General features: G+C 37.2%; 1 protein-coding gene across 3 annotated transcripts in view; it reads left to right on the top strand.

The window, feature by feature from the left end:
- LOC108731252 (uncharacterized) overlaps positions 1 to 19,524 on the top strand; it is a 304,231-nt gene that overhangs the window by 211,078 nt on the left and 73,629 nt on the right. For all 3 annotated transcript variants that reach the window (XM_018461481.1, XM_018461483.1, XM_018461482.1), the window contains exons 8-12: positions 5,216 to 5,309; positions 5,389 to 5,481; positions 5,863 to 5,952; positions 7,665 to 7,882; positions 8,441 to 8,579. In XM_018461481.1, the coding sequence (XP_018316983.1) occupies positions 5,216 to 5,309; positions 5,389 to 5,481; positions 5,863 to 5,952; positions 7,665 to 7,882; positions 8,441 to 8,579 (634 nt within the window). The remainder of the gene's footprint in view (positions 1 to 5,215; positions 5,310 to 5,388; positions 5,482 to 5,862; positions 5,953 to 7,664; positions 7,883 to 8,440; positions 8,580 to 19,524) is intronic.

The following is a 19,524-nucleotide window of genomic DNA, read 5'->3' on the forward strand; positions in this document are numbered from 1 at the left end:
AGTTTTATGTCGCGATAGTAACACGCGGAGTCGACGACGATCAACGTCGAATTGCGTGCACCCCGGTAAAAATGTCATGCGACCGCCCCGGGACGCGAAATTATCGCTGTTGCACTATCAAGCACACATTGTGCCGGAATATTCCTCCGGCGTCAATCGCGACTCGACAGTCGGTCGTGACGCGGCCTCTCTGTTCGACAACCTTTGCCCACCCAGGACGCGAATGTGGTTTCAGACTCCGCTGCAGCGCAGCACGATGCGCATATACGGCATAGAGTCTCTAGAAGTAAGAGTCTGGCCAATCTTCTAGTTTGATTAAAAATGGCGTCCATGTATATATGTGCACATACGCATACACGTGCATTTATACATGCACTTACACAACTGTATAAAGCGTTCACATATCTGCTTTTTAATTTTTTCACAGTGTTCAGTCATCATCTGATTCCGCCATATTTCATCAAGCCAATAAAAAAAGGATAAAATTGGCTAGATTATTACTTCTAGGGACTCTACGTACGACGAACTCTCGCGATATCGAATGCAATTTCCATCGGGAGTCTAGGTCGACAGTTGTGCTAAATGCGAGAGGTTTTTCCTGGGAGTACACAGTTGATTCTTGAAAATCTTCCATTAGCTACGTGAAAGAATGATTTTACTGAAATATCTAAAAATTTAGGTAGATCTAAAAATAATTTTGTTCATCAAAATAATTATGTAGGAAACTCAAGTATGATGAATAATGCTGTAAAAAGTTTTGACATTCTAACAGTTTGGCAGTCTTGCATAATTATTTTGATTGTCTAACAAAATTATTTTCAGATTTAAATGTGTGTAGCTAAATTTTTAGATATTTCAAAATATCTAAAAATTTTTATTATATTTTTGTACATAATTTTGCATACGTTTCAATTAACATTTGAATTACTTTAAATGTTGTACGTTTTATTTACAATAATTTTCAGATAAACTATAATACATATTCGAATTAAAAGTAAAAAATTATATAGTTATTATGGACTGCAAAACGTATTCATCAATGCAGTAAATTTTTTCGGAAAATAACTCTTATAAAAGTTTTATATTTAATATTAAAGTATCATATTAGATCGCGATGTGAACACACAATAATTAAGAAATAAAGGCTAAGCGGTCAAATTTGGATCTTTAGTGCTAAAATAATTTCGTGTGAAGGAATTGTTTCAGCACTAAATGAGATTTTTATTTGTTTCAATCATCAATTCAATGCCATGTATTAAGATACTTGATATATTAGCGCTCACTATTAAACCATCGAATCGTCATCTAGAAAGTAGAAATTAGTGGTTGATTAATTGATAAAGGCTACCAATTCATCTCAATGATCTCGGACATGCAGTCATAATTAAAGTCCTTGAGCTGTTCCACGCGTCACCAGTGACATTGACTTCCGCTAGCTTGGAAGCACCGTCCAACGCTATTACGAAAGGAAACGTGCACCCGCTCGGCATCTTGCAACGGGATCTCCTCGGTCAGCGACAAATCTTATATCGCAGCATCCTTTCATTAGCTCTCTCGACGTGTGGGACGTGTAATTTAGGCGAAGCACTAACTGTCAAGCGCACTAACAGCGATCAGTGTCGACACAGCCTCTTCGGGGCCCATCTTATCGATCTCGTTCTTGCAGTTGCCGTTGAATCGCATCGTACGGGAGGAACGAGAGACGTTGTAACGCGTGCTCGCTAACGCCTATATCCATCATACGTCAAAAGCCGTGCGGTGGTTATACCACGCGCTGATGAATCCGACGCGCCGAGCGAGGCGAGACGTGGGCGTCGCGATCGTGAGCTGTCGCGTGACGTTAACTCGGCGAAATCAAAGTGATTTACTTATCAACAAGATCGCTGGTTCCGGGGAACGAACGACCGCTGTGATCTGACTGTTCCGCACCGTTAAATCCACGGGTACGTGCCATTATGGTTACATGGAAACGGCCGGTTCGATAATAGACGCGCGATGATTACGATGAGGAAGGGTGGTTCGATCCTGTCCTCTTATCTATCATCGTGCGGTAAAACGGAGAATAACGCGCGAATAACTGAGCCACATCCGGGAGAGTACATGCGTGGTAAACATTAACGATAACTGCTTAAGAAATAATATCAAACAATTCAGCTTCATAGAAATAAAAATATTTAAAAAAAATTTTTTATGAAGTACACAAATCGACTTAAGTCCTTGTCTAATATTTATTTCTGTGTGTGTTTCTCTAATATTTCTTCCATAAGAAAAAATTTAGAAAAAAAAGTAGCTTGAAATAATCAGTAAATTAAAACAATCAGTCATTACCAAAAATCAATCAAAAATGGATAAAGATTAATATATTAAATTTTCGCAGTCAACACGATAGAACACAATCTGTTGAAGATTTATCATTCCTAATATTTCACGGAACTGAAATCCGGAAATATGATCTTTCTCAGTTCGAAGGTTACCTTCGCCGTGACTTCATAATGGACGTGTAACGACAGGAAGTCAGAACCAGCGATTTGATTTTATCTTATGCGCTATCACTCCAACAGGTCGTTCCCGCTCCATCGACTCGTGGTCGACTGTATGATTTGCACTATCGAATTTTACGGGGAGTAGCAACGTGCAACGCAGTCGAAAGTCTCGGTCGCGCAGTTGCAATTTGAGAAGGTTGTCACGAAACGTTGCATAGGCGTCCCCTTAGCCGCTCTCTCTCACCGATAATGTACGATCGAGGAGTTTGGCGTATCGCGACAGAGAAGTCAAAGGAACAATCCGTAATCGGAGGTACAACAAGCACGGGGCGGCAGAAATGTACGTCGTGCTCGACGCGTAGCCTGTCGCGCTGATGACGATTTAGGATAGACCGCAAGATATAAGTGGCGCATACAAAGCTCAGCATTGTGCCCGCTAAACACTGCACCACTGTATTGTGCAGAGGAACGTGATTACAGTATACGCGAGAAGGACGAAAGAGGAGTGTGAGTGCTACGGGAGCCGCGTGAGAAACGTTGCATGCTTAATGTCAACCACCCACGTGTCATAACTTAATGCTATTTACGATATCCGATATAACTGGGTTACGTTTAGCCGGCTGAAATTGCGCTTACGCGCATTTTCAGCTACTGCTTATGAAAACGCGATCTCTTATCGTATATTATAGTTCTTATAGGTATTAGTCAGGTATCATTTCATAGGTCGTCTGAAAAGTTTTGAGCCTCAACATGAAGATGGCATTACTCGTCAAAACAATTTTGGTACTATAATCGTACATACTTTGAAAGATACCTGCGAAAATTGTAGCTACTTCCGGCGCTTAGTTGTTTTTTGACAGTTATTTGTGCCAGTCAATGTCAATGTTTTTGTAAAAATGGAAAAAATCGAATATCAGCAGTCGCCATGATAAAAATTCACACATTGCGGTTCGAATTAATTGACCATCCACCGTATTCACCAGATCTGGCCCCCAGCGACTTTTTTCTGTTTCCTAGACTCAAAGTTTGGCTCGGAGGACAGAAATTTTCATCGACCGAGGTCATCGCATCCGTAGACGCCTATTTTGCAAAGCAAGACGCTCAGTATTATTTGAATGGATTAAAGGGGTGGGAGCATCGCTGGAAAAAATGTATCGACTTAAAAGGAGACTATGTGGAAAAATAAAATTGAATTTGACCGAAAAATTACTTGTTTCTATGTTAGGCTCAAAACTTTTCAGACGACCTATGTATTACAGCGACAATGTTGCCTTTTGACACTATAATGAGTCACTTAAAATGAATAAGTTTTCTTAGTACAAAAATATAAAGGTAGTACAAAAGTATTCAAATCAGCGATAGCGATAAAATGCTCACTTTCATGAAGTTGAAAACCAATTGCTTTGATATTAATTTTTTATTACTGGCGTGGTTTACACGAAAAGAAAAACGATTTTACTGAAGTATCTAAAAATTTAACTGGATATGGATTTAAAAATAATTTTGTTGAACTAATATTTATATAACAATTATTATGTAGAACTGGTTGCTGAAATGTCAAAACTTTATTATAGCGACAATGTTGCTTTTTAATTCAAATCAGTATTGCTTTTCATGCTTAAGTTTCCTATATGATTATTTTGATAATTGAGGTATAATGTTATCAGGAACATGATTTAATATAGAATTAATAGTTTTTAAAATTATTATTCGTGTTTATAAGATACAACGCAAATCAAGCTCTTGACAATGTCAAATCGAGAGTGCGCCAGTTGTTTCTGTGATTTAAGCGCTTCGTCTTAAACTTAACCCATTGAGCGCGAATGGCGATCGTGAGAAACGATATGTCGATTAAAATACATAACGAGGCATGTCTTGCTGGCGCTGCACGTGTACGTCGTTTTATAAAAGCGTCACCGCAACGAATGACACGTTTCATTTCGCGATATGACGACGGGAAGGAGAAATCGTAGCAACACATATGGGAGATCTTGCAATACGTGTGCGACGGGTAGTAACTCACGTGTGCCCACGGAATTTCTCGTCGGAAGCGATAATATTTGCTTAGGAAATTCGACGTTTGTAAATACGGGCCGGTGCACTTGTGTACGATGGGGTACAGTTTCGATAAGCACTCGAAAACACCGCCGAGTGCAGGCTGTCCGGCTAATGTACGAAGTGATGGACACACGATTATTTTTAGATGTGACGATAATGTCACGTGGAGCTAACTTTTCCAAATACATTGTTGCTTTAACATAAGTGAAAATTCGTGTTCCTGTTTTTTGGAAATATTTATTTAATATAATTGCAATATAAATAATATAATTGCATCTGAAAGTTGTTCATAATGTAATATAAAGTGTCTTGAGAGATAATAATGGCGATTTTACTTTAATGATCAAACGGAAAGAACGATTTTTCTGAAGTATCTAAAAATTTAGCTAGATACATATTTGAAAATAATTTTGTTGAACCATCAAAATAATTACGTTGGAAATCTAAATATGATAAACAATGCTGTAAAAAATTTTGACATTTTAGTAACCAGCTTGAGTCCTTCACAATTATTTTGATAGTCCATTAAAATTATTTAGCTAAATTTTTAGATGCTTCGACAAAATTATTCTTTCCATAAATAAATTATATTTGTATAATTAAGCAAGAAATAATTCCATTACACACTTTCTATGCTTGCAATTTAATATTTTATTTTCATTTTTAATTTTCAGCTCCGACTGCACAAAAGATGGCTTCACTATTTTCATACGCGGCGATTCTAAAGAGAGTCTGGAGTTCATAGACGAAGTAGTGGTCCTGTTGCAGGTAAGAATAATTTCGCGAGCGAATGAAGATTTTATTGTAAAACCGTCATAGAAATCACGCACAATTCTTGCCTTTATAGGGCAGAGTCAACGTGGCTCAGACTCTCGTGCTTCGAAATACCGCAACAACGGATGGCCTGATTGAATCTCTCTTACCTCTTACTAACGTCCAGGTGAGTTTGATATCGAAGAACAATTAAACCCTCAGGCGGCATTGAGCGTACCTTCCCGCAGGCAAGAAAGTAATCACGCTCAATCACTTGTCGTTTTTGTCTCCCTATATTCATTATACGTTGTACTGATCCAGTTTCCACGGTGTATTATATTTGGCTTCTTAAGCGTCCGCACGTGCGTTTCGTATCGGAATTATGTCGCTTGGTGTATTATAGCCTCACGGTTTCCATTGTGACATTTCTATCCTTTGTCGGGGCGAAACGAATATTGCTACAAAAGCTAAAGCTTAGTATTTGCGACAAACGTAATTTACAGTCCCATAAGTATGATCATTGAATGCTATCGGGACATTATAATTAGCCATAAACGTTCCCTTTCAGACCGTCATCGTGAATGACGCCACTCTCGCAAAGTATATTCCCAGACGAGAAGAAAATCACGACCAGATGCAATGGATCGCTTTTTACAAGGTAATTATACCTTCACAGTGAATATTTAAACGCATCGATATTGCATCAATTTAATTGAAATAACGAACATTAAAGAGAACATAAAATGTTCTCATAAAATAATTTATACACTATATTACATAATATATTATATAATATATAATATTTTATACACTATATTATATAATAATGTATTATGTAATAATAATAGTTTATGTATTATATAAAATACGCGAGGATCAATGATTGCAAATGCAGATAAACATTTCGATAGTGTGAATCTCGCGACAAATTGTTATCGCAATTTGTCGTTCAATGTTAATCAACGGAAAGCCGCTTCGATCGGCTCAACATCATGATGATGATTCGGCAATTTTGATGAAATAAATAGCTGGAAGTCGCTCGAGCGAAATAATTGTATCGATATCTGTTTATTCCGGTAGTCTTTCGCAATGAATGTCAGAGGATTTATTGCTCGATCGTGGCACTAACCAGTATTATCAATTAATCAGTATTTCACATTATTAAAATGTGTTTACATTCTAATTATTATAATTTTTTAATCATTTTCTTGGAGCAAAATTATATCTTGTTTATATTTTTACTTATTCTTTGGAATTTAATTTTCTTAAAGATATTTAAATTTCTTTAAATCCAGTTTAATGGAGATGTTATTATATCTCTTATGAAAGCTAATAAAGTTTAATGCTACTTTAATTTTTAATCATGAGTTATTAATTTTATGTTCGTTAATAAAAAGTTGAGGAAGATTGGTGAAATCGGGTAATAATCGATTATTAATCGAAAGTTGTGATGAGAAAAAGGAATTAAAAATATATTTGACGAGAATGCTGTGTAGGTAATTATATTCTGTAATTAATAATTCTGCATCGTCCAAATTTATTCTACAGTTGTCGAGCCGTCCTATAATACTACCATGATAGAAATTTAGCCATCGATTATCTTCGGGGATAATGAATTTATACCCGGAGATCGATTATTATATGAGATTGATTAATCTGCTGGGCAATTTAACAAAATTAAGATATCGGTTGGACCTGTAACTATAATCTATCGTATATATAGTTGTAATATATGATTATTAAGTATTTTAAATTTTGTGAAGATAATTGAATATTTTATGTAACATGTTTTATACACATACATATGTATACATTATTTTTCTTTTTTTATTTACGTTAAATATGAAAGGTAGTGTACTGATAATCTAATTTTTACATTTCTGTAATCTTGGCTTTATATCGACTAAAATTAATATATCTTGTCACGAAGATATGTCTAGAGCTTGATATATAAATGCAGTATTAAATTAATTGTGTCGGAAATCGATATCAATCGCTATTCCGAACATGTGCCGTATTCGTCGCGAGTTGATCTAACGCGATTGGTATTTGCACGCACGTGATTGGAGCGATTCGAACGGGCACTTGGAGCTAAGAAATCATCGAGATAATAGTTCGACGTATTTGTTCTATGTGCAACAGATATGCGTCATTCATTACGTACTTCTTTAAACAATGTATTCCCCGTAAGGTTTGCAATGATTGATCGATTACGGTTCATTGAATCGCGCAATCGCCGTATTAGACATGTCTACTTCTACGTCGCTGGCATTCCTCCTGGATACCGGTTGCCGATGAAGGACATTTCGTTAGATCGCGAGAAGTAGATAGACATCATTTCGCCATGATCGGTATTTTGATTTCCCGTAGGAGTACGACAGCCTCATGACGGAGTGGCAATCGGCTGGTCGCAGATTAGCCCTCGAAATGTCGGACCTGAAGGAATGCACAAGCCTGTCTGGCACTTTGACGCCTCTCGGTCGGCTCCTCACGGACCCCACATTGAGAAGAACGTCTAGAGATGCCGAAGAGGCCATCGCCGCGCTCGAGGAACGCGCGGCTCCCCTTCTACACATTGAGCACGTTAGGTAGAATTTTTTATTTTTATTGATCGCGCAGGAAACGATCCGTTTCTTTTACACAGAAAAGATTACACAGAAAAAACTTTTTTTGTTACACTTACATTTTTGTTGAAAAATGATTTCTTAATTATTCGCATAATTTAATTTTTCTATACGTAACCAACATATCGACGTTCAATTTTTGCTTTTTTAAACGTGTTGGTTCTAATTAATAATTAGTATAACATTGAATGTTACTTGTAGTAACATCGACCTATTATCTATTCATTATGCAAATGATTTCTCTCTTTGATTAAGAAGGCATTAAATTTGAAAAATTATTCAGATTGATTGAGGGTGTAGGTACATCAAGCTTTCTTTGATTCCTGTGTATTTATGAAGTATATATCAACCAAGGACATTTTAATGCGAAGATAAGGAAACACATTAGTCGATGAAACATTCAATTCCGATTTGCATCTTGACCTTCGTTCATGGTTAGGGTTCGATCGCTTGTACATGAGGAGACGGCCACGCGGATTCCTAACGGTGCGTCATGATCACGGTTCCTTTTTATCTTTCTAGATTGTCGGTGAAACGAGCCCGAAGACTGGTGGAGGAGGTGGGTAAGGCTGCCACCAGGCTGGAGTCATCGTTCGAGTCGCGACGCGCGACTATCCGCAATCTCGCGGTTCTACGGAGCATCGAGGATCAAGCACACGAGGTAAGTCTTACGTAAATTAATATGTCGTCCGTGAAGTCTCGTAAATCTTCCTCACTCATAAATTGGCTAATCCGTACCGAAACGGCCTATCTGATTAACATTAGCCTCGATGTTGCTATCATGATGGGAGTCAGAAAAGATTATAGACCGATTGTGTCATATATCCGATGCAATAACGGCATATTTGAATAGATGTGTGGGGGGAGGGAGATATCATAAAATTAAGATTTCAAATACGGGATATTTATACATGTCATAATTACACGGAAAGGTTTGCTGATGTATCTAAAAATTTAACTATATAGGAATCTGTAAATAATTTTGTTGGATGATCAAAATAATTATGTAGGACGCTCAAACTGGTTACTAGAATGTTCAATGCTTTTGCAGCATTACTCATTATACTTGAGATTCTTATGTAATTATTTTGATGATCCAACAAAGTTATTTTCAGATCTGTATCTAGTTAAATTTTTAGATACTTCAACAAAATCAGTCTTTCTATGTATCTAATGAAAAAAAAAAATTAATTACTCTACTCTTATAATTCAAATATATTTCTTCCACGTACACTGTGGAAGAAAAGATTGGCTGCTGCAGAAAATTAGATGCTAAAATATGGCATAGCATTTTTAATTGGCTACAGCAGCTAATTTTTTATTGCAGCAGCCAATTTTTGATTGCGTTAGTCTATCCGCAAAGTATGCGATTTCAATAAGCTAACACAACCAAAAATTGGTTGCTGCAACCAATTAAAAATGCTATGCCATATTCAACCAATCTTTCAATATATGGGAGAGTAAAAAATAGTGTTAAAAGGATTTAGATTAGCACGTCAATTATAAGCGTTGTTTATACGTTGACGTAGCCTTGAACTAAAAGATTATCGATTGCTACGTGGTTTGTTATTCCGCGTGCGTATGAAAGTTCTCCATACATGGCCGCTCTCCTAACTCGTTTCTCGACGATTACACCGAAGTTATTGCACGCAATGCTTATACTGTCTCGTATACACGGACTATCCTCCCTTTGAGCCGCGTATGGCCACTCTTTCGAGCGCGACTCGCATTGAATTCAGCCAGTCAGCCTCCCTCAGTCGACAATGGAAGACGCACAAAGGGCTCCCTATCCTCACTTCCACGAACGAACTTTCGCTTCGAAAATCTCAGCGCTGTATACCTAGCCATCGAACGATCTCTCGTGTTGACATTCGATCTCTCATCGATCTTTCGCGGAGCGTTAGCCTCGCCAATGAACATCGCCGACTTGTTATTCCTTGGTCCTTCGCAAATACGATGCAGCTTTGTCAGTGGCATTGAGAGAATTCAGCTCTTTCAGTATCGAGAATAGCTTGATTTTACGTGATATTTATTTATAATTTATTATTTATCTAGAAAAATAATTTCTTTTAATATCTATCATTATTTGCGCACACATGTCTTATTATCAACAATTCTCTATTGAGTTTGGATTTTATTTTTTCTAACAAAAGATTTGAGGAGTTAAACGAAAACAACATTTAATATAAAATTACACTTGATGATTTCTCCAGTAATTTCAGCGGACTGAGTAGAACAACTGTTCGATCGCTGATTCCAAGAGATGCCTAAAGCAAACACGCATGTTAACGCATTTTCCTTGTATTAGACGCCACGAAGATCGGCGAACGCGCGCAATCATCTGCCTCCCCGACGCATTACACTCACTATTTCCATAATGACGACCGAGTCTGGGGACGTGATTGGCGTTACCAACGCGTCCGAGTATAATCGATAATACGATGGCAGGATCGTGCGAATCGATAAACGGTCTAGAATGAAGAATGGTCGAGGAACGATATATTGTTCGACATTTTTATTACGAACTTTCAAATTTCCAATTTTTCTCAATACAGTCTTGTTGGTAGAAAAGTGATATTTATAATATACATTTCACATAATATGCATTTTTCTTAAAATGTCTATTTTTTTCTTTTTATTTCTTGTAATGCAAATGTGTTTTTATGCATTTATGTGGATTATATATTTCTTTCTGGATAAACTTTGAATTATTAAAAATTATCTTGTGAAACATACCGACGATCTTTCTTTAATAATTATATATGATAACGTTAGAAATTTTTATTCATTTCTACAAAATGAATGCGCGATTTATTTTGGGTTTGCGTTGTACCAAATGACCCATCATCTAATCATGATTTTATGCACATGTGTGCAGCTTTTCTCTTTCTTAACGAGCCCTCTAGGGCGCAAACAAAATCGAGGTTGCCACGAATTCACATCTTTCGTGCACAAGCGAATCGGAAATTACCGTGGCGGATCGCATAAATGCCACCCTTCCCTTGATCGCTTTATAATTATTAATTATCCATCACGGGAACGTAAAGCATGGCCCGCCCTTTGGGAACTCGAGTGTGAATGAATGACCTGGGCGGTTCGCGATACTCGGGTCTATAATTTTCACCATTTTTTCATATTCCTCCGTCATCAAGACGTCCAAAACGATCAACATGGGGAACAACATTCGTCGAAATTACGAGATCAGATTAGCGCTAAAGAGAAAAGAGATTGCTTATAAATATAGTCTTTACTTCCACTTTGCGTTCCTAAGTTTTTAATTTAAAAAATTCGAAACGTCCAAAGACCTTTGCGGATGTTTAATAAACTGTTTAATTGATTCAATGCACAATTGTGCGCTCAAAGAGCAGCAATGTAATTTTTCTTCTCAGAATTGAATAAATATATCCATGGTTCTTGAATTACGTTAGTAATTAAAAAAAGTCGAAGTTAATGTAGTACGTCGAATTAATGTTGCTTTAATCTCTTCTTTTCGGAATTATCAACTCCCGCATTTTTTTCGCCGAATTATCTCTTGATAATATATTCTTTAACACTCGTTAAAAGCCACCGCAAAGAGGAAAAAAAGGACGAAACGGCGCGAGTGCGAAATTGACCGAAATGTCGTACGTGTATCAAGTAAGTGCGTGCGTGTACCGCTCAATCTCGTGGGTTTCTTTTTCTTCTGCTGAGTTGTTAAGCCCGGACGGTCGACGCGCGGCTTCCTACACGCACAAAGCATTCCTCGATAATTAGATACAAGATGCGTGCTGCCCGTGTGCCGTCGTGTACGCGACCGCGCGAAGTCGTATGCACCCGACATAACCGAGACGAGTTGACGACGGCGTTAATACACCAACCATCGGACTTTCACTCTGACAAAGTCGCTACTTAACGTCATGATTGTAATTTTGATCAATCGATAACGTCTGCCCTCGACGGTTTTTGGTCGTAAAAGGAAACGCGTTTCCAAGTCGTTTGCATGTCTTGGTCCATTGGAAAACAGCCGTAGAATTGAAATATCCCGACGTTGAATTCCCGTAGCGTATACCGTTTTGAAATGCCGATCGAGAAATACCGGCTTACTAATCAACGATCCGTCCTAAGTGCATTCTTTCGCATCGAAAACTATAAAGGAGGCTTTGCAATTAATCCGTGACGTGAACGCTTCCTTATTGCCGTGGTTAATCGTCGCCGCGCGACGTACTCGCGTGGAGACCGGCGGCTCCAGGGCGTCCTATCGCGATTATTCATCCCCAGCGTGGTACTTATTATCTTATTAACCACGCGATGATGCGATCGGGAATGCGTAGTGGTAATGGGTAGTTTAACGCTTCGTCTGGATCGATCCATCTATCATCGGCAAGTGGTAATAAAGAAGACCGGGTAGCATCGCGCAGGCGATAACACGAGACAACATTATCGAACTGATTAATTATTAATCGGAACAATTTCCCCGTAAGCGCGACGTTAATATGCTTGTGGTTCGTTAGCATCTCGACTGGTATATCTAAAGTGCTTGAATAATGAAGTCAGAATGAATTAAGAATTCGACGATATAACGTTCCTGTCTGATATAACTAAATAGTAGATGCATTTCGGTCTTCTTGATAGTATAATTGAATAATTAATATCAAAACTTTATGTAACAGAATAATTTAGCATGAATCTAATATCAATTATGTATTAAAGACTTTGTGTTCATCTCGAGAAAATTTATAGTATATAGAAACAATTATTATATATAAAATTAAATATGATATATACTTTTCTTTGTGTGTCTGCCGAACTATATTTATATTGCTCGAGGGGGAGGGGGGGGGTAGCATCTTCTCTGCATTTGATCGTTTTACCAAATAAGCTGAACGCACGCGATCGAGCGATTTTAATCTGAACGATCTCTACTGTAGATCGAAAGTGCCATGCTACGTACGGTGGCGTACAACGAGGAAGGACAATGTGTCCTGGCAAAGAAGTGGGTCAGCCCTAACAATTGTTTAATTGTTCGATCGAAGCACTTCGATCGGGCGTACCTCGCTTTCACGTACGGATGGTCACGATCGTACGAGGGAGAGACCAAGAAAGATATACAGAATTGCCTCATCAGCATTGCTAAATGAGAATATTTTATTTCGTAAGCTCTTGCGAGACTTTGAACAAGTCCCGTATTGTTGCTTAATACATGAGTATGTTATAAAAATCTAAATGAAGTACGACAATGGTCTGATATGACTGTTACACGTATGAGTTACAATACCCATCTTTTCTCTCTTTTTTTTCCTTTTGTCTCCAAGTCATAGAATGATATTGACTGTTCTAATTTCAAATGATCCATACACGTGCAAATCTATTTGAGAACATAAAAGTATTATTCTTCCTCGTTCTACAACATTAATCTGTGACGGTCGGTAGATTACCTCGAGCGAGTGGCAGCGCCTTTTGATCGCCATAAAATCGGCGCGCTTTGTTGTCGGAGGAGAATGACAGAAAATACACGCACGACAATAATAATCACAGCGAGTGCCAGAAGCGAAGATCTCGTTGTCCATTCCGTTATTATGTGTTCTACTTTAATTACCTGTGAGGCGAACCTCTTCATCCCTTTTCCATTCTTTTAATCATCAATGTAGAACTGGCTTGATTGATAGGTTTTTTAAATGAAACAAAAAAAATAAATAAAAGTAAATCTAATTGGTTTTTCTCACATCTACAGATATTACTGTACAAATAACACTTATTGCGAACCTGCGGAGAAAAAACGTTGATATTTTTCAATAGATATGAAGACAGAAAATTCATATTCGATACAGTAAGAATACGACGTTGCATTTTTATGTTAGGCTAAGACAAAATATTTATCAAAAATATTGCTGATGCATGTAATTAAGTTTCTTTGTTATGCGATTGTCATCGCTTAGTTAAAGTCGAACTTCAAAAGAGGATCCGAAAGAAAACCAGTCCGACACTTCTCATCAATCGTTCACGCCGCGGCGTGAGCGTCGGCGCTCTCTGTTCCCCGTCTTTGACCGACCGCCGTATTTGGTTCACGGAAATAGCGCACATCGTCTCTCAGCGACGGTGGGAGATGAGAATCTGAACAGGGAAAAAGGAGCGCTCTCGAGAGGGCTCGGAGCGGCGCGTCGATCGGGTACGAATTAATTGCCGTAACACCGGTTCCTCCCTCTCGAGAGCGAGGGCCGCGTACGAATTATGGACGTGTGTGGGAAAGTGGGCTGAATCGTTCATCAATATCAAACCAGCCTTCTCCTGCGAGATTTTTGACACGGTCCCGATAGCAGTCTTTCCTTCCCCCGGAGACTGGAATTTCTATATAGAAATTAATAAAACTTAAAATTCAAGCTCAGAAGATTTTCTAACTATTTTGAGTATAAAGAATGTGTGATTCGATGAGAAAATGAAGCGGATGCATGAGATTTGGAATTTCTTTTATTTCTATATTTTTCTTCAAATCCAATTGACAGTATATCAAACATGGCACAGTTGTCAACATCTTTTCAATGCCGAAAAAGCATTTCAGCTTATCGTCGAAATCTGGCAAGCGAAAATCGCGTTTTTGTTCATTATCATCATAAAGGCTTCATTTATCTATTATAAAGAACGCGGAACTCAGTACCGTCATATTATGATAAAATCTAGAGAAAAATCTACTCATTTTTTAAATTTTAATATATTTCATTATTCAATGAGAAAATGTTCTTGATTTTTAAAATAAACTTTATATTATATAGAACCATAAATTAAGACACATTTTGTGACAGTTTCTATTAATTAATTTCAATATACAAACAAAAAATAGGAGGAAATTAGAAATATCTGCGGTATTTAGACTTGAAATATTGCAAATAAAATTATTATATGTAGAACTAAATCATTTCTCGTTACCGTTCTATAGAAAGTAATCGTGATTTATTCGCCTTGCACGCACGTGGTTATAGTTTCATATTTTCCACGGAGTTAAAATATTTATCTCGTATTATATGACCTTCATGTTAAGGTGTGTCCACCAACGTGAGAAATTTCCGATACAATATATAAACGCGCGGTCGACCGTGACGTTTTATTGAAAATATTTCTATATTAAGTTTTATACCGGTATATTTGCGGCACAAGCCATTCTGTGTTGAGGGAAATACATACAGTTTACTATTATAAGCATAATATTATAAGCATACTATTATAAGCATACTTGTATAAATATAAAGCTATCTAATATAAAATGATTAGAGAAAACAAGCGTAATTTGTTAAATAAAGCTACTTAATACCTATCAAAGTATTAGAGAAAAGAAGAAATTGGATATAGAATAATATTCCTTCCGTGACGATTTTGCTAATCTTTCGCATCCTTCCGTTTATAAAATTTCTCCTTTGTGTTGTATTCTTTTATTATATTTCACTCTATACTTTTGGAATAACTTTCTACTTTATTTTAACAATAGAAACTGCTTGTCCACATTTAATTGTCTATTAAGTAGATCGTAGATCCACCATAGAAGGTAGCAAATGATCAGAAAGACTTGAACAAAGATTTATTATCGACGTCAGACTAATACACGCGAGTATTAGAAGTAAAACGAGCTTTCTGAAAGAACGAACTTTCATTTATCCTCCCTCTTCGTGTAACGTTTGCCTTCCTAGACTATTATGCGTTTTTTCAACGCAATTCACGTTTTTCGTTTACGTTACCGTAATACATAGAAAACGATAGAAGACTTTCCAGATTCAAGATTGGTACGAATCGAAGAGGGAAAGGGAGAAGAATCATGCTCTGAAAATCAAAGGATAGATCTCGTCATTCCGTATCTTCTTCTTCCGTTTGGCTCGTTTGTCTCCGTGGACGTGAACCGACTTTTACACCCAATTACGTGCGACGGATTGAAACCGCGTCACGTTTTACATTTGCCCGCACTTTCCACTAACTATCGGCTTGCCCGAGACGGCGGCCGATATTAGAGGGCTCTTCGGACTGACGATTACATCGCATTAAAGTCTCTTTGCTCGAGATTCGAGATGGTGAGTCTGAGAGATGAGTCTCTCCACGGCAAATTTCTGCTTTTCATTTTTCTTCCATATCGTTTCCATGATTCTTCTTCGTGTCCGAGAAAATAGGGAACTGATTTTTCTTCAAACTCAACATGCTAACTTTCAAAAAATTCGATCTTACCATAGATTATGTAATTTAATTATTTTAAAAAATTGCATGTGCATTTAATAAATGCACATTTTAGGTCTAGTAAATGATTTGAATAGGACAGATAAACATTAAGTATTTAAATAATAAAGCTTACTTATTTTTAAATTATATATATTATAAATTTTTATTTAATCTTCCTCTCTTTGAGGAAACGCAATTTTTGTATTTTACTCCATGTTTCTCAATTTATTGTGTGACTAAGTTCTTTTTTTAAAAGATACAAGATTTTTATATTTCTGTTACATTCTTAATGATTCATTTTTATTCCTTATATGTTTGTTGCATCTTTTGAAAGAGTTTTTTTTTTACATATGCCAGTGTAAGAGATACTGATAGTCAGTACGCTCTCGTCATGCATGGCCCAGCGATTTCCGTAGAATGAATCTTAATAAGGAAGTGCCGACAGAGAGAGAGAGAGAGAGAGAGAGGAGGGGAGAGAGAGAGAGAGTTCTCGAAATGATGCGCAAGAGCGTGTAAAGCGGACTTTCACGATGCGATCAGGGACTGAGTAAATAACAGCGAATAAAGCGCACGCCCGGGCGTAATGATCGCATCGTACGTTTCGCAACGTTCCGGCCACGCTGTATTTTGCATAATACGCTAATCTCCCGTATTTTTCTTCGTAAACGTTAAAAGAGCCGACTTTCTTCCTCTCACACGTATTCTAGCTATCTGTGGAACTTCCGCCTGAAAACTGTATCGACATTTGTGGATTCACATTCGTCGCCTTATACGGAATTTTCATCTTAAACTCGACTTTCCTTTCTGCTTGATCTCTTTATACAAAAAAAGAACAGCCTCTGCAACAGTGAAGTAATTTGATTCGCTCGTGTAATTTCCGTTGAAAAAATATCCAATTACCACGCTGAAAGGCACTAAAGGAGCGACATTCATGTTTAATAAAAACTTGGCCTGCGAATAAGGCTTTCAGAAAATATTTCTTATTCAAAATTGACAATGTTAGCTATATTAAAGACGCTGGATATTGAAACATTTTTTTCTCATTTATAAGAAGATACTTCTAAAAAAAATTTAATCAAGAGGAAGATACTTTTTGAATAAATATATTAAATATGTATTAAATACAAATTCAAGAAATATATATATATATTTTTTTTTAAATAAACCCAACTCGGCTCGCTGAGAGAAATGATTTTGTTATTAGAATGAAAAGTGATAATAAATGTGATAATTCGGTAGGAAAACGGATCGATCAGTTATTATTGCGAATCATTTCTCATTCGTCAATGTAATAAATAATACACGGTTTACAATACAAATCACTTGCTAAATCGTTGTTGGTACTTTTTGCAAATAAACAGTATTGCTAGCAATTAAAAATTTATCTAGCAGATACAGATTGCTTCCATTACTAATAATTGGTTGGAATAACAGACTAACATCAGTCTTCATGACAGACGAATCTTGGACAACAAATCAAAAGTAACAAATCATATAAATACTTGTTTTTGATACTGACATTTATTGTCATTACATCTACAAATCATTTATTACAGATACTGGTAGCTTATTAAATTAACAAAATTTTTTCTCAGTTTGTATTATTTTGTTTTAAAATAAATATACCATTAATAAATATAAAATTAAGCTTTAATATAAAGTTTCGCTATTAATATAAAGTTTCTTGAGTAATAGTTTCAAAGTCTTCTTATAAACTGCAAGAGTATTGGCGATGAATATCGATTCGTCGGAAATCTAGTCGTCAATACATGATGTATACTGTGCATTAGAAAACTGTTAGTACGAGATTGGCGATAAATATTGGTCATCCGAGAACTCATTAGAGTGCACCATGTTGAAGGCCACGTTCTGTAATGATAGGAAGTACGCCGATTTCGCGGACTATTACAGGCATCGTTAGCGCGAACGGCCCGTTTCACGGTCAGACGCCCGTGTCCATGATAATAAGCGTTCGCTTCGAATTGGCGATGTCTACTCCACTCGAACTGGGTGAGCCATGCCTTCTTGTGAGTGAATAGTGGTCGACCGCGATTGATACGATCAACCGCGAATGACGCGATTACAAGTCGATAATTGGGTACCGTTAATTGGTTCGTTCTAATTTCTGAAAGGAGAATAATGACATTTTTATTTAACATTGCGTCGCTTATAATCATATGCGAAGATATCGATCTATCTTCTGTCAAAGCATTAGACGAGAAGAAGATTATTGCTGCTTAGAAGATGAATGGAAGATCGGACGAAAATAAAGGCGAACGAGTTTTACCGCGATGAAAGCGATCTTTGAGAAAAATCTTAAAAGCGTGTCAGTTACAGAAGATTTATGCGAGTTCGATCGTCAATCTAGTTATAACTTTCGAGATTTCTCTAGTTAGACATGGTTAATGAAAAATAGTACTCATTTCTTCTACTGTACAGAGTTACGGTAAGAAAATACGCCCAGAAAAGTATTTCGTAACTTCTCTGTATCTTTTAAAAATGTAAAATTCATAGACAAAAACCCTGGAATAAGTGAAATAAGTTTTTTTTTACAAACATGTTTGTTTGTAAAAAAAAACTTATTTCACTTATTCCAGGATAGCTTCGAGTAGCTACAGAAGGAACAATTTTGAGTTAAAATCTAAAAATTGAGCTAAATATAGATCTGAAAATAATTTTGTTGGATTATAAAAACAGTTATTCGAACATGATGAGTAATATTGTAAAAATTTTTGACATTCTAGCAACCAATATTCTATATAATTATTTTGATGGTTCAATCAAATTATTTTCAGATCTATATCTAGTTAATTTTTCAATACTTCAGCAGAAGTTTTAAAAGCACCGTTCTTTGCGTATAGAAAAGAGATAATTTTGAATATTATAGTTTGCAACTTTATTCTTTCAAATTATCGTAGATTCTTCACATCCATTTAACAGTGATTACCAGATTGACTTTTCAGAATGATCCGTTCCGCTATAAATTGCAAATCGATATTGCGAAACGTACTTCGATTGCATGCGAACTTCCACTTGGGCAAACGAAAGCGAGCTTCAACTCGTAAAGTTTCACTGTAATCTTCCCGAACGGTTGCCGGTGCAAGAAAGTGAGTTTACGGACTCGGGCTCGTGGAGCGGAAGGCTCCTCGCGTTGCCCTCGGTGCCACGGCGATGACTCACGAAGACGCGGACTCGATCTCGCGCGAGGGCAAAAGTCTCTGAAGGCGGCTTCTTTCCATCAGATAAAGAGATGCGCCGGGCACGGCCAACGAAGGCGAACGCTTTTCCCGCTCGGGAAGGCCTCGTTGCGGGTGCCTGCTCTACACCGTTTCTTGGCGCATATCAACGCGTAAGACAGTCCGACCGCATACCTCTTACAACCGCCTGCCGCTTATCTACCTATTGTGCGTGTATAGTCGCGTTGCTTCGTTGCT

Source organism: Mycetomoellerius zeteki, unplaced genomic scaffold (assembly GCF_001594055.1).
Source record: "Mycetomoellerius zeteki isolate Tzet28-1 unplaced genomic scaffold, Tzet1.0 scaffold122, whole genome shotgun sequence".
NCBI classification, from domain to species: domain Eukaryota; kingdom Metazoa; phylum Arthropoda; class Insecta; order Hymenoptera; family Formicidae; genus Mycetomoellerius; species Mycetomoellerius zeteki.